This window comes from Aphelocoma coerulescens, chromosome 2, assembly GCF_041296385.1.
Source record: "Aphelocoma coerulescens isolate FSJ_1873_10779 chromosome 2, UR_Acoe_1.0, whole genome shotgun sequence".
Classification (NCBI taxonomy): domain Eukaryota; kingdom Metazoa; phylum Chordata; class Aves; order Passeriformes; family Corvidae; genus Aphelocoma; species Aphelocoma coerulescens.
Genome location: NC_091015.1, coordinates 168,324,744 through 168,345,588, shown reverse-complemented (window position 1 = coordinate 168,345,588; position 20,845 = coordinate 168,324,744). Strand labels below are relative to the sequence as shown.

Sequence of the window (20,845 nt, the reverse complement as noted above, 5' to 3'; positions counted from 1 at the left end):
ATTGGGGGGGAATTTGGGGGTACCGGGGGGGGGATTTGGGGGTCCTGGAGGGGGATTTGGGGGTACCGGGGGGGGATTTGGGGTTCCCGAGGGGTTTGGGGGGGTTCAGACCCTACTGAGCCCCCCCCCGGGCCCCCCCGATCCGGAACTTTGGGGGTCCCGGAGCTGCGGGAGGGGGATTGGGGGGGAATTTGGGGGTACTGGGGGGGGGATTTGGGGGTACCGGGGGGTTTGGGGGGGTTCAGACCCCACTGAGCCCCCCCCGGGGCCCCCCCAGATCCGGAACTTTGGGGGTCCTGGAGCTGCGGGAGGGGGATTGGGGGGAATTTGGGGGTACCGGGGGGGGGGATTCGGGGTTCCCGAGGGGTTCGTGGGGGGGTTCAGACCCCACTGAGCCCCCCCGGGGCCCCCCCAGATCCGTAACCTGGGCCCGGAGCTGCGGGAGGGGGACGTGATCCTGAGCAACCACCCGCGGGCGGGGGGCAGCCACCTGCCCGACCTGACCGTCATCACCCCGGTGAGCGGCGCTGGGACCCCCGGGACCACCCCCGGCACCCCCGGGACCACCCCCGGGAAACCCCAGGGACCACCCAGGGACCACCCAGGGACCCCCGGGACCACCCAGGGACACCCCGGGACCCCCAGGGACCCCTGGGACACCCCCGGGACACCCCAGCGACACCCCCTGGGCTGCGGGACCCCCCGGGACACCCCCCGGGAACCACCAGGAATCCCCCGGGACCCCCCGGGACCCCAGGGACCACCCAGGGACCCCCGGAACCCCTCCGGGACCCCCGGGAACCCCCCGGGAAACCCCGGAACCCCCGGCACCCCCGGGACCCCCGGGACCACCCCCGGGAAACCCCCGGGACCACCCAGGGACCCCCGGAACCCCTCCGGGACACCCCGGGACCCCCAGGGACACCCCCGGGAAACCCCCGGGACCACCCCCGGGACACCCCAGCGACACCCCCTGGGCTGCGGCACACCCTCGGGAACCCCCGGGACCCCTGGGACACCCCTGGGACACCCTCGGGAACCCCCGGGACCCCCCGGGAACCCCCGGGACACCCCCCGGAACCCCCCGGGACCCCCCGGGAACCCCCGGGACACCCCCCGGAACCCCCCGGGACCCCCCTGGGACACCCCCGGGAACCCCCCGGGACACCCCCGGGACCCCTGGGACACCCCCCGGGAACCCCCCGGGACACCCCCCGGGACCCCTGGGACACCCCAGCGACACCCCCTGGGCTACGGGACCCCCTCTGGACCCCCCGGGACCCCTGGGACCCCCCCGGGACCCCCCCCGGGAACCCCCCGGGAAACCCTGGGAACCCCCGGGACCACCCCGGGAACCCCCCGGGACACCCCCGGGAAACCCCAGGGACACCCCCGGGACCCCCGGGACCACCCAGGGACACCCCGGAACCCCCCGGGAACCCCCCGGGAACACCCCGGGACCCCTGGGACCCCCCCGGGGACCCCCCAGCGACACCCCCTGGGCTGCGGGACCCCCCAGGACACCCCCCGGGAACCACCAGGAATCCCCCGGGACCCCCGGGACCCCCCCGGGACCCCTGGGACACCCCTGGGACCCCCCCAGGACCCCCCGAGAACCCCCCGGGACCCCCCCGGGACCCCTGGGACATCCCTGGGACCCCCCCAGGACCCCCCAGGACCCCCCAGGACCCCCCGGGAACCCCCCGGGACCCCCCCGGGACCCCCCCCGGGACCCCCCCCCCCCGTCACACCCCGGGCTGTGGGGCCCCCCCGCCCCCCAATCCCTGCACCCCTCGCGGGTTCGGGACCCCCCCCCTCCCCCCAGGGTCACCTGTGCCCCCCCCTCCCCCCCCCGGGGGTCCTGGCCGGGGGTCCCCAGGGTTTGAGTCCCCCCCCAGTGACCCCGTGACCCCCCAGTGACCCCGTGTGACCCCGTGACCCCCCCAATGACCCCGTGTGACCCCAGTGACCCCGTGACCCCCCAATGACCCCGTGTGACCCCCCAGTGACCCCGTGTGACCCCCAATGACCCCCCAGTGACCCCCTGCCCCCCCAGTGACCCCGTGTGACCCCAATGACCCCGTGTGACCCCCAGTGACCCCCAGTGACCCCGTGACCCCCCCAGTGACCCCGTGTGACCCCCAATGACCCCCTGCCCCCCCAGTGACCCCGTGTGACCCCGTGTGACCCCCAATGACCCCCCAGTGACCCCGTGTGACCCCCCAGTGACCCCGTGTGACCCCCCAGTGACCCCGTGTGACCCCCAGTGACCCCCAGTGACCCCGTGTGACCCCAGTGACCCCCAATGACCCCGTGTGCCCCCCAGTGACCCCGTGTGCCCCCCCAGTGACCCCCCAGTGACCCCCCAATGACCCCGTGTGACCCCCCAGTGACCCCGTGTGACCCCCCCCAGTGACCCCCCAATGACCCCCTGCCCCCCAGTGACCCCCAGTGACCCCCCAGTGACCCCCAGTGACCCCAGTGACCCCGTGTGACCCCCAGTGACCCCCTGCCCCCCCAGTGACCCCCAATGACCCCCAGTGACCCCGTGTGACCCCCCAGTGACCCCCTGACCCCCCAGTGACCCCCAATGACCCCGTGTGACCCCCCAGTGACCCCCAGTGACCCCCCAGTGACCCCAGTGACCCCGTGTGACCCCAGTGACCCCCTGTGACCCCCCAGTGACCCCCCAGTGACCCCCCAGTGACCCCGTGTGACCCCAGTGACCCCCCAGTGACCCCCCAGTGACCCCCTGCCCCCCCAGTGACCCCAATGACCCCGTGTGAGACCCCCAGTGACCCCGTGTGACCCCCCAGTGACCCCCAGTGACCCCAGTGACCCCATGTGACCCCCAATGACCCCCTGCCCCCCCAGTGACCCCGTGACCCCCCCAGTGACCCCGTGTGACCCCAATGACCCCCCAGTGACCCCCTGCCCCCCCAGTGACCCCGTGACACCCCCAGTGACCCCCCAGTGACCCCCAGTGACCCCCTGCCCCCCCAGTGACCCCCTGACCCCCCAGTGACCCCGTGTGACCCCCCAGTGACCCCGTGTGCCCCCCCAATGACCCCGTGTGCCCCCCAATGACCCCGTGACCCCCCAGTGACCCCCCAGTGACCCCCCAGTGACCCCCTGCCCCCCCAGTCACCCCGTGACCCCCCCAGTGACCCCGTGTGACCCCCAATGACCCCCAGTGACCCCATGTGACCCCCAATGACCCCGTGTGACCCCCAGTGACCCCCTGCCCCCCCCAGTGACCCCGTGTGACCCCCCAATGACCCCCCAGTGACCCCCCAGTGACCCCGTGTGACCCCCAGTGACCCCCCAGTGACCCCGTGTGACCCCCAGTGACCCCCCAATGACCCCCTGCCCCCCCAGTGACCCCCTGCCCCCCAATGACCCCGTGTGACCCCCAGTGACCCCCTGCCCCCCCAGTGACCCCGTGTGACCCCCAGTGACCCCCAGTGACCCCGTGACCCCCAGTGACCCCGTGACCCCCCAGTGACCCCGTGTGACCCCCCAATGACCCCGTGTGACCCCCAGTGACCCCGTGACCCCCCCAGTGACCCCCAGTGACCCCCTGCCCCCCAATGACCCTGTGACCCCCCAATGACCCCGTGTGACCCCCCCAGTTACCCCATGTGACCCCCCAGTGACCCCCTGCCCCCCCAGTGACCCCGTGTGACCCCAATGACCCCGTGTGACCCCCAGTGACCCCCAGTGACCCCGTGACCCCCCCAGTGACCCCGTGTGACCCCCAATGACCCCCTGACCCCCCAGTGACCCCGTGTGACCCCAATGACCCCAATGACCCCCTGACCCCCCAGTGACCCCCTGCCCCCCCAGTGACCCCGTGTGACCCCCAGTGCCCCCCCCAGTGACCCCGTGCCCCCCCCAGGTGTTCTGGCCGGGGGTTGCCCGCCCCGTGTTCTTCGTGGCCAGCCGCGGGCACCACGCCGACGTGGGGGGCTGCACCCCCGGCTCGATGCCCCCCCACTCGCGGGCCCTGCGCGAGGAGGGCGCCGTGTTCGTGTCCTTCAAACTGGTCACGGGCGGCCAGTTCCAGGAGCAGGGTGGGCACTGGGGGCACTGGGGGGCACTGGGGGCACTGGGGGGCACTGGGGATACTGGGGGGCACTGGGGGCACTGGGGGCACTGGGAGGCACTGGGGGCACTGGGGATACTGGGGGGCACTGGGGGCACTGGGGATACTGGGGGGCACTGGGGGCACTGGGGGGCACTGGGAGGCACTGGGGGCACTGGGGATACTGGGGGGCACTGGGGGCACTGGGGGCACTGGGAGCACTGGGGGGCACTGGGGGGACACTGGGGGCACTGGGGGGCACTGGGGGGCACTGGGGGCACTGGGGGGCACTGGGGGGCACTGGGGGCACTGGGGGCACTGGGGGGACTGGGGATACTGGGGGCACTGGGGGACACTGGGGACACTGGGGGCACTGGGGATACTGGGGATACTGGGGGGCACTGGGGGGCACTGGGGGCACTGGGGGTACTGGGGGCACTGGGGGCACTGGGGGGCACTGGGGGGCACTGGGGGCACTGGGGGGCACTGGGGGCACTGGGGGAGCACTGGGGGGCACTGGGGATACTGGGGGCACTGGGGATACTGGGGGCACTGGGGGCACTGGGGGCACTGGGGGCACTGGGGGAGTTCCAGGAGCAGGGTGGGCACTGGGGGCACTGGGGGCACTGGGGGCACTGGGGGGGCACTGGGGGGCACTGGGGGGACTGGGGATACTGGGGGCACTGGGGGGCACTGGGGGCACTGAGGGCACTGGGGGGCACTGGGGGGCACTGGGGGGACTGGGGATACTGGGGGCACTGGGGGGCACTGGGGGCACTGGGGGGCACTGGGGATACTGGGAGCACTGGGGGCACTGGGGGCACTGGGGGCACTGGGGGCACTGGGGGGCACTGGGGATACTGGGGATACTGGGGGCACTGGGGGGCACTGGGGGCACTGGGGGGCACTGGGGGCACTGGGGGCACTGGGGGCACTGGGGGAGCACTGGGGGCACTGGGGGCACTGGGGGGCACTGGGGGCACTGGGGGCACTGGGGGGCACTGGGGGGCACTGGGGGCACTGGGGGCACTGGGGGGCACTGGGGGCACTGGGGGCACTGGGGGCACTGGGGGAGCACTGGGGGCACTGGGGGGCACTGGGGATACTGGGAGCACTGGGGGCACTGGGGGCACTGGGGGCACTGGGGGCACTGGGGGGCACTGGGGATACTGGGGATACTGGGGGGCACTGGGGGCACTGGGGGGACTGGGGATACTGGGGATACTGGGGGCACTGGGGGGCACTGGGGGCACTGGGGGGCACTGGGGGGCACTGGGGATACTGGGGATACTGGGGATACTGGGGGCACTGGGGGGCACTGGGGATACTGGGGGCACTGGGAGCACTGGGGATACTGGGGATACTGGGGGGCACTGGGGGGCACTGGGGGGCACTGGGGGCACTGGGGGCACTGGGGATACTGGGGATACTGGGGGGCACTGGGGGGCACTGGGGATACTGGGGGCACTGGGGGCACTGGGGGCACTGGGGATACTGGGGATACTGGGGGCACTGGGGGGCACTGGGGGCACTGGGGGCACTGGGGATACTGGGGATACTGGGGGCACTGGGGGAGTTCCAGGCGCAGGGTGGGCACTGGGGGCACTGGGGGGCACTGGGGATACTGGGGGCACTGGGGGCACTGGGGGCACTGGGGCAGTTCCAGGAGCAGAGTGGGGCACTGGGGGGCACTGGGGATACTGGGGATACTGGGGGGCACTGGGGGCACTGGGGGCACTGGGGGAGTTCCAGGAGCAGGGTGGGCACTGGGGGCATTGGGGGCACTGGGGATACTGGGGGCACTGGGGGCACTGGGGGGCACTGGGGACACTGGGGGGGCACTGGGGGCACTGGGGGGCACTGGGGGCACTGGGGGAGCACTGGGGATACTGGGGGCACTGGGGATACTGGGGATACTGGGGATACTGGGGGCACTGGGGGCACTGGGGATACTGGGGGGCACTGGGGGAGTTCCAGGAGCAGGGTGGGCACTGGGGGCACTGGGGGGCACTGGGGGCACTGGGGATACTGGGGGGCACTGGGGGGCACTGGGGGCACTGGGGATACTGGGGGGACTGGGAGCACTGGGGGCACTGGGAGCACTGGGGGCACTGGGAGCACTGGGGATACTGGGGGCACTGGGAGCACTGGGGGCACTGGGAGCACTGGGGGCACTGGGAGCACTAGGGGTACTGGGGGTACTGGGGATACTGGGGGCACTGGGGGCACTGGGGGCACTGGGGGCACTGGGGATACTGGGGATACTGGGGGGCACTGGGGGTACTGGGGGCACTGGGGGCACTGGGGGCACTGGGGGCACTGGGGATACTGGGGGGCACTGGGGGGCACTGGGGGCACTGGGAGCACTGGGAGCACTGGGGGCACTGGGGATACTGGGGGCACTGGGGGCACTGGGGGACACGGCGGGGACAGTGGGGGCGCAGAGGGGACACCGCTGGCCCCCGGGGGGCTCTCAGTGGCCACCCCTGACTGTCCCCCACCCCCAGCGGTGACCGAGGCTCTGCTGGCCCCCGGGGGGCTCTCAGTGGCCACCCCTGACTGTCCCCTGCCCCCAGCGGTGACCGAGGCTCTGCTGGCCCCCGGGGGGCTCTCAGTGGCCACCCCTGACTGTCCCCAACCCCCAGCGGTGACCGAGGCTCTGCTGGCCCCCGGGGGGCTCTCAGTGGCCACCCCTGACTGTCCCCAACCCCCAGCGGTGACCGAGGCTCTGCTGGCCCCCGGGGGGCTCTCAGTGGCCACCCCTGACTGTCCCCCGCCCCCAGCGGTGACCGAGGCTCTGCTGGCCCCCGGGGGGCTCTCAGTGGCCACCCCTGACTGTCCCCCACCCCCAGCGGTGACCGAGGCTCTGCTGGCCCCCGGGGGGCTCTCAGTGGCCACCCCTGACTGTCCCCCGCCCCCAGCGGTGACCGAGGCTCTGCTGGCCCCCGGGGGGCTCTCAGTGGCCACCCCTGACTGTCCCCAACCCCCAGCGGTGACCGAGGCTCTGCTGGCCCCCGGGGGGCTCTCAGTGGCCACCCCTGACTGTCCCCAACCCCCAGCGGTGACCGAGGCTCTGCTGGCCCCCGGGGGGCTCTCAGTGGCCACCCCTGACTGTCCCCCACCCCCAGCGGTGACCGAGGCTCTGCTGGCCCCCGGGGGGCTCTCAGTGGCCACCCCTGACTGTCCCCCACCCCCAGCGGTGACCGAGGCTCTGCTGGCCCCCGGGGGGCTCTCAGTGGCCACCCCTGACTGTCCCCCACCCCCAGCGGTGACCGAGGCTCTGCTGGCCCCCGGGGGGCTCTCAGTGGCCACCCCTGACTGTCCCCACCCCCAGCGGTGACCGAGGCTCTGCTGGCCCCCGGGGGGCTCTCAGTGGCCACCCCTGACTGTCCCCCACCCCCAGCGGTGACCGAGGCTCTGCTGGCCCCCGGGGGGCTCTCAGTGGCCACCCCTGACTGTCCCCCGTCCCCAGCGGTGACCGAGGCTCTGCTGGCCCCCGGGGGGCTCTCAGTGGCCACCCCTGACTGTCCCCCACCCCCAGCGGTGACCGAGGCTCTGCTGGCCCCCGGGGCCATCCCCGGCTGCTCGGGGACTCGGAACCTGCGGGACAACCTGGCCGACCTGCGGGCCCAGGTGGCGGCCAACCAGAAAGGGATCGGGCTAGTGCGGGAGCTGATCGGGCAACACGGGCTGGGCGTCGTGCAGGCCTATATGGGATACGTGCAGGTGAGAGACCCCAAAAACCCCCCAAAACCACCCCAAAACCACCCGGGAACCCCCCAAAACACCCCCAAAACCACCCGGGAACCCCCCAAAACACCCCAAAACACCCCCAAACTCTCTGAGATACCCCCAAAACACCCCAAAAACCTTCAAAAACACCCCAAAAACCACCCGAGAACCCCCCCAAACACCCCAAAACACCCCAAAAACCACTGAGACACCCCAAAAAAAACCCAAAAAGCACCCCCAAAAACACCCCAAAAACCACCCCCAAACCCCCCCCCGGACCACCCCAAATCCCCCTGGGCCACCCCAAACTCCTCTGAGACACCCCCAACACCCCCCTGGGCCACCCCAAACCCCCCCTGGGCCACCCCAAACCCCCCTGGGAGACCCCAAAATCCCTCTGGATCACCCCAAACCCCTCTGGGAGACCCCAAACCCCCCCTGGGCCACCCCAAACCCCTCTGGGCTACCCCAATCCCCCCCGGGCCACCCCAGAACCCCTCTGGGCCACCCCAATTTCCCCCGGGCCACCCCAAACGCCCCCTGAGTCACCCCAATTCCTCCCCGGGCCACCCCAAAACTCCTCTGAGTCGCCCCAACCCCCCCTGAACCACCCCAAAAACTCCCTGGGCCACCCCAAACCCCCCATGGCCACCCCAATTCCCCCTGGGCCACCCCAAACCCCTCTGGGAGACCCCAACCCCCCCCTGGACCACCCCAAAACCCCCTGGACCACCCCAAACCCCCCCTGGGCCACCCCAAACCCCCCCTGGGCCACCCCAAACCCCTCTGACAGACCCCAACCCCCCCCGGACCACCCCAAACCCCCTTGGGCCACCCCAAAACCCTCTGGGAGACCCCAAACTCCCCCTGGACCACCCCAAACCCCCCTGGGCCACCCCAAACTCCTCTGAGACACCCCCAATTCCCCCCTGGGCCACCCCAAACTCCTCTGGGGCACCCCAAACCCCCCCTGGGCCACCCCAAATCCCCCTGGACCACCCGAAACACCCCCGGGCCACCCCAAACCCCCTTGGGCCACCCCAATTCCCCCTGGGCCACTCCAATTCCCCCCTGGACCACCCCAAACCCCCCCCTGGGCCACCCCAAACTCCTCTGAGACACCCCCAACACCCCCCTGGGCCACCCCAAACCCCTCTGGGAGACCCCAAACCCCCCCTGGGCCACCCCAAACCCCCCCTGGGCCACCTGAACCCCCCCCGGGCCACCCCAATTCCCCTCTGGGCCACTCCAAAACCCCCCCCTCTGGGCCACCTGAAACCCCCCCTGGGCCACCCCGGGCCACCCCAAACTCCCCCCTGGGCCACCCCAATTCCCCCCTGGGCCACCCCAAAACTGCTCTGAGTCACCCCAAACCCCCCTGGGCCACCCCAAAGCCCCCCCGGACCACCCCAATTCCCCCCTGGACCACCCCAAACCGCTCTGGGAGACCCCAACCCCCCCCTGGGCCACCCGAAACCCCCCCCCGGGCCACCTGAACCCCCCCCCGGGCCACCCGGGCAGGCCAACGCCGAGGTGGCCGTGCGGGCCACGCTGCGAGCCGCGGCCGCGCGCTGGGGGCCGGCGCTGGGGGCCGAGGACACGATGGACGATGGGACCCCGATCCGGCTGCGGGTGCGGCTGGAGCCCAAAGAGGTCAGGGGGCACCAAAAGGGGCAGGGGGGCACCGAGGGGGGCAGGGGGGCACCGAGGGGGGCAGGGGGCACCCCAAAAGGGGGCAGGGGGGCAGCAAAGGGGGCAGGGGGGCAGCAAAAGGGGGCAGGGGGCAGCAAGGGGGGCAGGGGGGCAACAAAAGGGGGCAGGGGGCACCGAGGGGGGCAGGGGGGCAGCAAAGGGGGCAGGGGGGCACCAAAAGGGGCAGGGGGGCACCAAAAGGGGCAGGGGGGCAGCAAAGGGGGGCAGGGGAGCACCAAAAGGGGCAGGGGGCACCAAAAGGGGCAGGGGGCAGCAAAAGGGGTTTTGGGGACACCAAAAGGGGCAGGGGGGCAGCAAAAGGGGCAGGGGGGGCACCAAGGGGGGCAGGGGGCAGCAAAAGGGGCAGGGGGCAGCAAAGGGGGCAGGGGGCACCAAAAGGGGGCAGGGGGGCAGCAAAAGGGGCAGGGGGGCACCGAGGGGGGCAGGGGGGCACCAAGGGGGGCAAGGGGGGCACAGAGGGGGGGCAGGGGGGCAGCAAAGAGGGCAGGGGGGCAGCAAAGGGGGCAGGGGGGCACCAAAAGGGGCAGGGGGGCAGCAAAGGGGGCAGGGGGGCAGCAAAAGGGGGCAGGGGGGCACCAAGGGGGCAGGGGGGCACCGAGGGGGGCAAGGGGGGCACCCCAAAGTGGGCAGGGGGGCAGCAAAAGGGGGCAGGGGGAACCAAAGGGGGCAGGGGGCACCAAAGGGGGCAGGGGGGCAGCAAAAGGGGGGCAGGGGGGCAGCAAAAGGGGGGCAGGGGGGCACCAAAAGGGGCAGGGGGGCACCAAAAGGGGCAGGGGGCAGCAAAGGGGGCAGGGGGGCAGCAAAGGGGGCAGGGGGGCACCAAAGGGGGCAGGGGGGCAACAAAAGGGGGCAGGGGGCACCAAGGGGGGCAGGGGGGCACCAAAAGGGGCAGGGGGCAGCAAAAGGGGCAGGGGGGCAGCAAAAGGGGAGCAGGGGGGCACCAAAAGGGGCAGGGGGGCAGCAAAAGGGGCAGGGGGGCACCGAGGGGGGCAGGGGGGCAGCAAAAGGGGCAGGGGGGCACCGAGGGGGGCAGGGGGGCAGCAAAAGGGGCAGGGGGCACCAAAAGGGGCAGGGGGGCAGCAAAGGGGGCAGGGGGGCAGCAAAAGGGGCAGGGGGGCACCAAAAGGGGCAGGGGGGCAGCGAAGGGGGCAGGGGGCACCAAAGGGGCAGGGGGGCAACAAAAGGGGCAGGGGGGCAGCAAAGGGGGGCAGGGGGCACGAAAGGGGGCAGGGGGGCAGCAAAAGGGGGCAGGGGGGCAGCAAAAGGGGCAGGGGGGCACCGAGGGGGGCAGGGGGGCAGCAAAGGGGGCAGGGGGGCAGCAAAAGGGGCAGGGGGGCACCGAGGGGGGCAGGGGGGCAGCAAAGGGGGGCAAGGGGGGCACAGAGGGGGGGCAGGGGGGCAGCAAAAGGGGGCAGGGGGGCACCAAAAGGGGCAGGGGGGCAGCAAAGGGGGCAGGGGGGCAGCAAAGGGGGCAGGGGGGCACCGAGGGGGGCAAGGGGGGCACCAAAAGGGGCAGGGGGCAGCAAAGGGGGCAGGGGGGCACCGAGGGGGGCAGGGGGGCACCGAGGGGGGCAGGGGGGCAGCAAAAGGGGCAGGGGGGCACCAAAGGGGTAGGGGGGCACCAAAAGGGGCAGGGGGGCACCAAAGGGGTAGGGGGGCAGCAAAGGGGGCAGGGGGGCAGCAAAAGGGGGCAGGGGGGCAGCAAAGGGGGCAGGGGGGCACCGAGGGGGGCAAGGGGGGCACCAAAGGGGGCAGGGGGGGCACCAAAAGGGGCAGGGGGCAGCAAAAGGGGGTCAGGGGGCACCAAAAGGGGCAGGGGGCACCAAAAGGGGCAGGGGGGCACCAAAAAGGGGCAGGGGGGCACCAAGGGGGGCAGGGGGCACCAAAAGGGGCAGGGGGCAGCAAAGGGGGCAGGGGGGCACCGAGGGGGGCAGGGGGGCACCAAAAGGGGCAGGGGGGCACCGAGGGGGGCAGGGGGGCACCAAGGGGGGCAAGGGGGGCACAGAGGGGGGGCAGGGGGGCAGCAAAGAGGGCAGGGGGGCAGCAAAGGGGGCAGGGGGGCACCAAAAGGGGCAGGGGGGCAGCAAAGGGGGCAGGGGGGCAGCAAAAGGGGGCAGGGGGGCACCAAGGGGGCAGGGGGGCACCGAGGGGGGCAAGGGGGGCACCCCAAAGTGGGCAGGGGGGCAGCAAAAGGGGGCAGGGGGAACCAAAGGGGGCAGGGGGCACCAAAGGGGGCAGGGGGGGCAGCAAAAGGGGGGCAGGGGGGCAGCAAAAGGGGGGCAGGGGGGCACCAAAAGGGGCAGGGGGGCACCAAAAGGGGCAGGGGGCAGCAAAGGGGGCAGGGGGGCAGCAAAGGGGGCAGGGGGGCAGCAAAGGGGGCAGGGGGGCAACAAAAGGGGGCAGGGGGCACCAAGGGGGGCAGGGGGGCACCAAAAGGGGCAGGGGGCAGCAAAAGGGGCAGGGGGGCAGCAAAAGGGGAGCAGGGGGGCAGCAAGGGGGGCAAGGGGGGCACAGAGGGGGGCAGGGGGGCAGCAAAAGGGGCAGGGGGGCAGCAAAGGGGGCAGGGGGGCACCAAAAGGGGCAGGGGGGCACCAAAAGGGGCAGGGGGCAGCAAAGGGGGCAGGGGGGCAGCAAAGGGGGCAGGGGGGCACCAAAGGGGGCAGGGGGGCAACAAAAGGGGGCAGGGGGCACCAAGGGGGGCAGGGGGGCACCAAAAGGGGCAGGGGGCAGCAAAAGGGGCAGGGGGGCACCAAGGGGGCAGGGGGGCACCGAGGGGGGCAAGGGGGGCACCCCAAAGTGGGCAGGGGGGCAGCAAAAGGGGGCAGGGGGAACCAAAGGGGGCAGGGGGCACCAAAGGGGGCAGGGGGGCAGCAAAAGGGGGGCAGGGGGGCAGCAAAAGGGGCAGGGGGGCAGCAAAAGGGGAGCAGGGGGGCACCAAGGGGGGCAAGGGGGGCACAGAGGGGGGCAGGGGGGCAGCAAAAGGGGCAGGGGGGCAGCAAAGGGGGCAGGGGGGCACCAAAAGGGGCAGGGGGGCAACAAAAGGGGGCAGGGGGCACCAAGGGGGGCAGGGGGGCACCGAGGGGGGCAGGGGGGCACCGAGGGGGGCAGGGGGGCAGCAAAAGGGGCAGGGGGGCACCAAGGGGGGCAGGGGGGCAGCAAAGGGGGCAGGGGGGCAGCAAAGGGGGGCAGGGGGGCACCAAAAGGGGCAGGGGGGCAGCAAAGGGGGCAGGGGGGCACCAAAAGGGGCAGGGGGGCAGCGAAGGGGGCAGGGGGGCACCAAAAGGGGGCAGGGGGGCAGCAAAGGGGGGCAGGGGGGCACCAAAAGGGGCAGGGGGACCCGGGGACACCCCCGGGGTTTTCGGGTCACTCCCGGGCTCTGGGTCTGTTTTGGGGTCACTCCCGGTTTTTGGGGTCACTCCGGGGTTTTGGGGTCACTCCCGGGTGGGTTTTGGGGTCACTCCCGTGTTTTGGGGTCACTCCCGGGTTTTGGGGTCACTCCGGGGTTTTGGGGTCACACCCGGGTTTTGGGGTCACACCCGGGTTTTGGGGTCACTCCGGGGTTTTGGGGTCACACCCGGGTTTTGGGGTCACTCCGGGGTTTTGGGGTCACTCCGGGGTTTTGGGGTCACACCCGGGTTTTGGGGTCACTCCGGGGCTCTGGGTGGGTTTTGGGGTCACTCCCGGGTTTTGGGGTCACTCCCGGGTGGGTTTTGGGGTCACTCCCGGGTGGGTTTTGGGGTCACTCCCGGGTGGGTTTTGGGGTCACTCCCGGGTGGGTTTTGGGGTCACTCCCGGGTGGGTTTTGGGGTCCCTCCCGGGTTTTGGGGTGCACTGACCCCCCCCCCCCGCCCCTCCAGGGCAGCGCCGTGTTCGATTTCGGGGGGACGGGCCCCGAGGTGCTGGGGAACTGCAACGCCCCCCGCGCCATCACCCTGTCAGCGCTGATCTACTGCCTGCGGTGCCTGGTGGGGCACGAGATCCCCCTCAACCAGGTGGGACCCCAAAAACGGCCCTAAACACCCCAAAAACGGCCCTAAACACCCCAAAAACGGCCCTAAAACACCCCAAAAACGGCCCAAACACCCCAAAAACGGCCCAAAACACCCCAAAAACACCCCAAAACCAGCCCAAACCAGCCCTGTCAGTGCTGATCTCCTGCCTGCGGTGCCTGGTGGGGCACGAGATCCCCCTCAACCAGGTGGGACCCCAAAAACGGCCCTAAACACCCCAAAAACAGCCCTAAACACCCCAAAAACAGCCCAAACACGGCCCTAAACACCCCAAAACCATCCCAAAAACACCCCAAACACCCCAAAAACAGCCCTAAACACCCCAAAAACGGCCCTAAACACCCCAAAAACAGCCCAAAACACCCCAAAAACACCCCAAAAACAGCCCTAAACACCCCAAAAACACCCCAAAACCAGCCCAAACCAGCCCTGTCAGCGCTGATCTCCTGCCTGCGGTGCCTGGTGGGGCACGAGATCCCCCTCAACCAGGTGGGACCCCAAAAACAGCCCTAAACACCCCAAAAACGGCCCTAAACACCCCAAAAACAGCCCAAACACGGCCCTAAACACCCCAAAAACAGCCCAAACACCCCAAAACCAGCCCTAACACCCCAAAACACTCCAAAGCACCCCAAAAACAGCCCAAAACACCCCAAAACACCCCAAAAACACCCCAAACACCCCCAAAACAGCCCAAACACGGCCCTAAACACCCCAAAAACAGCCCAAACACCCCAAAACACCCCAAAAACAGCCCAAACACTCCAAAAACACCCCAAAACCACCCCAAAACCACCCCAAAAACACCCCAAACACCCCAAAAACAGCCCAAACACGGCCCAAAACACCCCAAAAACAGCCCTAAACACCCCAAAACACCCCAAAAACAGCCCAAACACCCCAAAAACACCCCAAAAACGGCCCTAAACACCCCAAAACCATCCCAAAAACACCCCAAACACCCCAAAAACAGCCCTAAACACCCCAAAAACGGCCCTAAACACCCCAAAAACAGCCCAAAACACCCCAAAAACACCCCAAAACCAGCCCAAACCAGCCCTGTCAGCGCTGATCTACTGCCTGCGGTGCCTGGTGGGGCACGAGATCCCCCTCAACCAGGTGGGACCCCAAAAACGGCCCTAAACACCCCAAAAACGGCCCTAAACACCCCAAAAACACCCCAAACACCCCAAAAACACCCCAAAAACAGCCCTAAACACCCCAAAAACGGCCCAAACACCCCCAAAACAGCCCAAAAACAGCCCTAAACACCCCAAAAACAGCCCAAACACGGCCCTAAACACCCCAAAACCATCCCAAAAACACCCCAAACACCCCAAAAACAGCCCTAAACACCCCAAAAACGGCCCTAAACACCCCAAAAACAGCCCAAAACACCCCAAAAACACCCCAAAAACACCCCAAAAACAGCCCAAACCAGCCCTGTCAGTGCTGATCTCCTGCCTGCGGTGCCTGGTGGGGCACGAGATCCCCCTCAACCAGGTGGGACCCCAAAAACACCCCAAAAACACCCCAAAAGCCCCAAAAACACCCCAAAAACACCCCAAAAACGGCCCTAAACACCCCAAAAACACCCCAAAACCAGCCCAAAACACCCCAAAACACCCCAAAAACAGCCCAACACACCCCAAAAACATCCCAAAAACAGCCCTAAACACCCCAAAAACAGCCCAAACACGGCCCTAAACACCCCAAAAACAGCCCTAAACACCCCAAAATCACCCCAAAACACCCCAAAAACACCCCAAACACCCCAAAACACCCCAAAAACACCCCAAAACACCCCAAAAACAGCCCTAAACACCCCAAAAACACCCCAAAAACAGCCCTAAACACCCCAAAAACACCCAAAACCAGCCCAAACACCCCAAAAACAGCCCTAAAACACCCCAAAAACACCCCAAAAACAGCCCTAACACCCCAAAAACAGCCCAAACACCCCAAAAACAGCCCAAAACACCCCAAAACACCCCAAAAACAGCCCAAACACCCCAAAAACAGACCAAAACACCCCAAAACACCCCAAAAACAGCCCAAACACCCCAAAAACAGCCCAAACACCCCAAAACCAGCCCAAACCAGCCCTGTCAGCGCTGATCTACTGCCTGCGGTGCCTGGTGGGGCACGAGATCCCCCTCAACCAGGTGGGACCCCAAAAACAGCCCAAAAACGGCCCTAAACACCCCAAAAACACCCCAAAAACGGCCCTAAACACCCCAAAAACAGCCCTAAACACCCCAAAAACACCCCAAAATCACCCCAAACACCCCAAAACCAGCCCAAACCAGCCCTGTCAGCGCTGATCTCCTGCCTGCGGTGCCTGGTGGGGCACGAGATCCCCCTCAACCAGGTGGGACCCCAAAAACACCCCAAAACAGCCCTAAACACCCCAAAAACACCCCAAAATCACCCCAAACACCCCAAAACCAGCCCAAACCAGCCCTGTCAGCGCTGATCTCCTGCCTGCGGTGCCTGGTGGGGCACGAGATCCCCCTCAACCAGGTGGGACCGCAAAAACAGCCCTAAAACACCCCAAAAACACCCCAAAAACGGCCCTAAACAGCCCTAAACACCCCAAAAACGGCCCAAACCACCCCTGTCAGCGCTGATCTACTGCCTGCGGTGCCTGGTGGGGCACGAGATCCCCCTCAACCAGGTGGGACCCCAAAAACACCCCAAAGCACCCCAAAAACGGCCCTAAGCACCCCAAAACCACCCCAAAAACAGCCCAAACACCCCAAAAACGGCCCAAAGCACCCCAAAAACAGCCCAAAAACCCCAAAAACACCCCAAAATCACCCCAAAACACCCCAAAAACACCCCAAAAACAGCCCAAACACCCCAAAACACCCCAAAAACAGCCCTAAACACTCCAAAACCACCCCCAAAACAGCTCTAAACACCCCAAAATCACCCCAAACACCCCAAAACCAGCCCAAACCAGCCCTGTCAGCGCTGATCTACTGCCTGCGGTGCCTGGTGGGGCACGAGTTCCCCCTCAACCAGGTGGGACCCCAAAAACAGCCCTAAAACACCCCAAAAACACCCCAAAAACGGCCCTAAACAGCCCTAAACACCCCAAAAACAGCCCAAACACGGCCCTAAACACCCCAAAAACAGCCCAAACACCCCAAAAACAGCCCTAACACCCCAAAACACTCCAAAGCACCCCCAAAACAGCCCAAAACAGCCCAAAACACCCCAAAAACACCCCAAACACCCCCAAAACAGCCCAAACACGGCCCTAAACACCCCAAAAACAGCCCTAAACACCCCAAAACCACCCCAAAATCACCCCAAACACCCCAAAACACCCCAAACCAGCCCTGTCAGCGCTGATCTCCTGCCTGCGGTGCCTGGTGGGGCACGAGATCCCCCTCAACCAGGTGGGACCCCAAAAACACCCCCAAAACACCCCAAAAACGGCCCTAAACACCCCAAAAACAGCCCAAACACCCCAAAAACAGCCCTAAACACCCCAAAAACGGCCCTAAACACCCCAAAAACGGCCCAAACACGGCCCTAAACACCCCAAACACCCCAGAAACAGCCCTAACACCCCAAAAACAGCCCTAAACACCCCAAAAACACCCCAAAAACACCCCGAAAACGGCCCAAAACACCCCAAAAACACCCCAAAACACCCCAAAAACACCCCAAAAACACCCCAAAACACCCCAAAAACGGCCCTAAACTCCCCAAAAACACCCCAAAAACACCCAAAACCAGCCCAAAACCAGCCCAAAACCAGCCCAAAAACAGCCCAAACACCCCAAAACCAGCCCAAACACCCAAAAACACCCCAAAACCAGCCCAAACACCCAAAAACACCCCAAAACCAGCCCAAACACCCCAAAACCAGCCCAAAACAGCCCAAACCAGCCCTGTCAGCGCTGATCTCCTGCCTGCGGTGCCTGGTGGGGCACGAGATCCCCCTCAACCAGGTGGGACCCCAAAAACACCCCAAAAACGGCCCTAAACACCCCAAAAACACCCAAAACCAGCCCAAACACCCCAAAAACAGCCCTAAAACACCCCAAACACCCCAAAAACACCCCAAAAACAGCCCTAAACACCCCAAAAACACCCCAAAACCAGCCCAAACCAGCCCTGTCAGCGCTGATCTCCTGCCTGCGGTGCCTGGTGGGGCACGAGATCCCCCTCAACCAGGTGGGACCCCAAAAACAGCCCTAAACACCCCAAAAACGGCCCTAAACACCCCAAAAACAGCCCAAACACGGCCCTAAACACCCCAAAAACAGCCCAAACACCCCAAAACCAGCCCTAACACCCCAAAACACTCCAAAGCACCCCAAAAACAGCCCAAAACACCCCAAAACACCCCAAAAACACCCCAAACACCCCCAAAACAGCCCAAACACGGCCCTAAACACCCCAAAAACAGCCCAAACACCCCAAAACACCCCAAAAACAGCCCAAACACTCCAAAAACACCCCAAAACCACCCCAAAACCACCCCAAAAACACCCCAAACACCCCAAAAACAGCCCAAACACGGCCCAAAACACCCCAAAAACAGCCCTAAACACCCCAAAACACCCCAAAAACAGCCCAAACACCCCAAAAACACCCCAAAAACGGCCCTAAACACCCCAAAACCATCCCAAAAACACCCCAAACACCCCAAAAACAGCCCTAAACACCCCAAAAACGGCCCTAAACACCCCAAAAACAGCCCAAAACACCCCAAAAACACCCCAAAACCAGCCCAAACCAGCCCTGTCAGCGCTGATCTACTGCCTGCGGTGCCTGGTGGGGCACGAGATCCCCCTCAACCAGGTGGGACCCCAAAAACGGCCCTAAACACCCCAAAAACGGCCCTAAACACCCCAAAAACACCCCAAACACCCCAAAAACACCCCAAAAACAGCCCTAAACACCCCAAAAACGGCCCAAACACCCCCAAAACAGCCCAAAAACAGCCCTAAACACCCCAAAAACAGCCCAAACACGGCCCTAAACACCCCAAAACCATCCCAAAAACACCCCAAACACCCCAAAAACAGCCCTAAACACCCCAAAAACGGCCCTAAACACCCCAAAAACAGCCCAAAACACCCCAAAAACACCCCAAAAACACCCCAAAAACAGCCCAAACCAGCCCTGTCAGTGCTGATCTCCTGCCTGCGGTGCCTGGTGGGGCACGAGATCCCCCTCAACCAGGTGGGACCCCAAAAACACCCCAAAAACACCCCAAAAGCCCCAAAAACACCCCAAAAACACCCCAAAAACGGCCCTAAACACCCCAAAAACACCCCAAAACCAGCCCAAAACACCCCAAAACACCCCAAAAACAGCCCAACACACCCCAAAAACATCCCAAAAACAGCCCTAAACACCCCAAAAACAGCCCAAACACGGCCCTAAACACCCCAAAAACAGCCCTAAACACCCCAAAATCACCCCAAAACACCCCAAAAACACCCCAAACACCCCAAAACACCCCAAAAACACCCCAAAACACCCCAAAAACAGCCCTAAACACCCCAAAAACACCCCAAAAACAGCCCTAAACACCCCAAAAACACCCAAAACCAGCCCAAACACCCCAAAAACAGCCCTAAAACACCCCAAAAACACCCCAAAAACAGCCCTAACACCCCAAAAACAGCCCAAACACCCCAAAAACAGCCCAAAACACCCCAAAACACCCCAAAAACAGCCCAAACACCCCAAAAACAGACCAAAACACCCCAAAACACCCCAAAAACAGCCCAAACACCCCAAAAACAGCCCAAACACCCCAAAACCAGCCCAAACCAGCCCTGTCAGCGCTGATCTACTGCCTGCGGTGCCTGGTGGGGCACGAGATCCCCCTCAACCAGGTGGGACCCCAAAAACAGCCCAAAAACGGCCCTAAACACCCCAAAAACACCCCAAAAACGGCCCTAAACACCCCAAAAACAGCCCTAAACACCCCAAAAACACCCCAAAATCACCCCAAACACCCCAAAACCAGCCCAAACCAGCCCTGTCAGCGCTGATCTCCTGCCTGCGGTGCCTGGTGGGGCACGAGATCCCCCTCAACCAGGTGGGACCCCAAAAACACCCCAAAACAGCCCTAAACACCCCAAAAACACCCCAAAATCACCCCAAACACCCCAAAACCAGCCCAAACCAGCCCTGTCAGCGCTGATCTCCTGCCTGCGGTGCCTGGTGGGGCACGAGATCCCCCTCAACCAGGTGGGACCGCAAAAACAGCCCTAAAACACCCCAAAAACACCCCAAAAACGGCCCTAAACAGCCCTAAACACCCCAAAAACGGCCCAAACCACCCCTGTCAGCGCTGATCTACTGCCTGCGGTGCCTGGTGGGGCACGAGATCCCCCTCAACCAGGTGGGACCCCAAAAACACCCCAAAGCACCCCAAAAACGGCCCTAAGCACCCCAAAACCACCCCAAAAACAGCCCAAACACCCCAAAAACGGCCCAAAGCACCCCAAAAACAGCCCAAAAACCCCAAAAACACCCCAAAATCACCCCAAAACACCCCAAAAACACCCCAAAAACAGCCCAAACACCCCAAAACACCCCAAAAACAGCCCTAAACACTCCAAAACCACCCCCAAAACAGCTCTAAACACCCCAAAATCACCCCAAACACCCCAAAACCAGCCCAAACCAGCCCTGTCAGCGCTGATCTACTGCCTGCGGTGCCTGGTGGGGCACGAGTTCCCCCTCAACCAGGTGGGACCCCAAAAACAGCCCTAAAACACCCCAAAAACACCCCAAAAACGGCCCTAAACAGCCCTAAACACCCCAAAAACAGCCCAAACACGGCCCTAAACACCCCAAAAACAGCCCAAACACCCCAAAAACAGCCCTAACACCCCAAAACACTCCAAAGCACCCCCAAAACAGCCCAAAACAGCCCAAAACACCCCAAAAACACCCCAAACACCCCCAAAACAGCCCAAACACGGCCCTAAACACCCCAAAAACAGCCCTAAACACCCCAAAACCACCCCAAAATCACCCCAAACACCCCAAAACACCCCAAACCAGCCCTGTCAGCGCTGATCTCCTGCCTGCGGTGCCTGGTGGGGCACGAGATCCCCCTCAACCAGGTGGGACCCCAAAAACACCCCCAAAACACCCCAAAAACGGCCCTAAACACCCCAAAAACAGCCCAAACACCCCAAAAACAGCCCTAAACACCCCAAAAACGGCCCTAAACACCCCAAAAACGGCCCAAACACGGCCCTAAACACCCCAAACACCCCAGAAACAGCCCTAACACCCCAAAAACAGCCCTAAACACCCC

The 20,845-nt window shown here is 66.0% G+C and overlaps 1 protein-coding gene across 1 annotated transcript in view; it reads left to right on the top strand.

Annotated features, from left to right (window-relative positions):
* The window catches only part of OPLAH (5-oxoprolinase, ATP-hydrolysing), a 74,822-nt gene that overhangs the window by 40,086 nt on the left and 13,891 nt on the right, over positions 1–20,845 (top strand). The window contains exons 17-21 of the mRNA XM_069005642.1: positions 416–517; positions 3,899–4,073; positions 7,626–7,810; positions 9,338–9,469; positions 13,387–13,521. Coding sequence (XP_068861743.1) covers positions 416–517; positions 3,899–4,073; positions 7,626–7,810; positions 9,338–9,469; positions 13,387–13,521 — 729 coding nt within the window. The remainder of the gene's footprint in view (positions 1–415; positions 518–3,898; positions 4,074–7,625; positions 7,811–9,337; positions 9,470–13,386; positions 13,522–20,845) is intronic.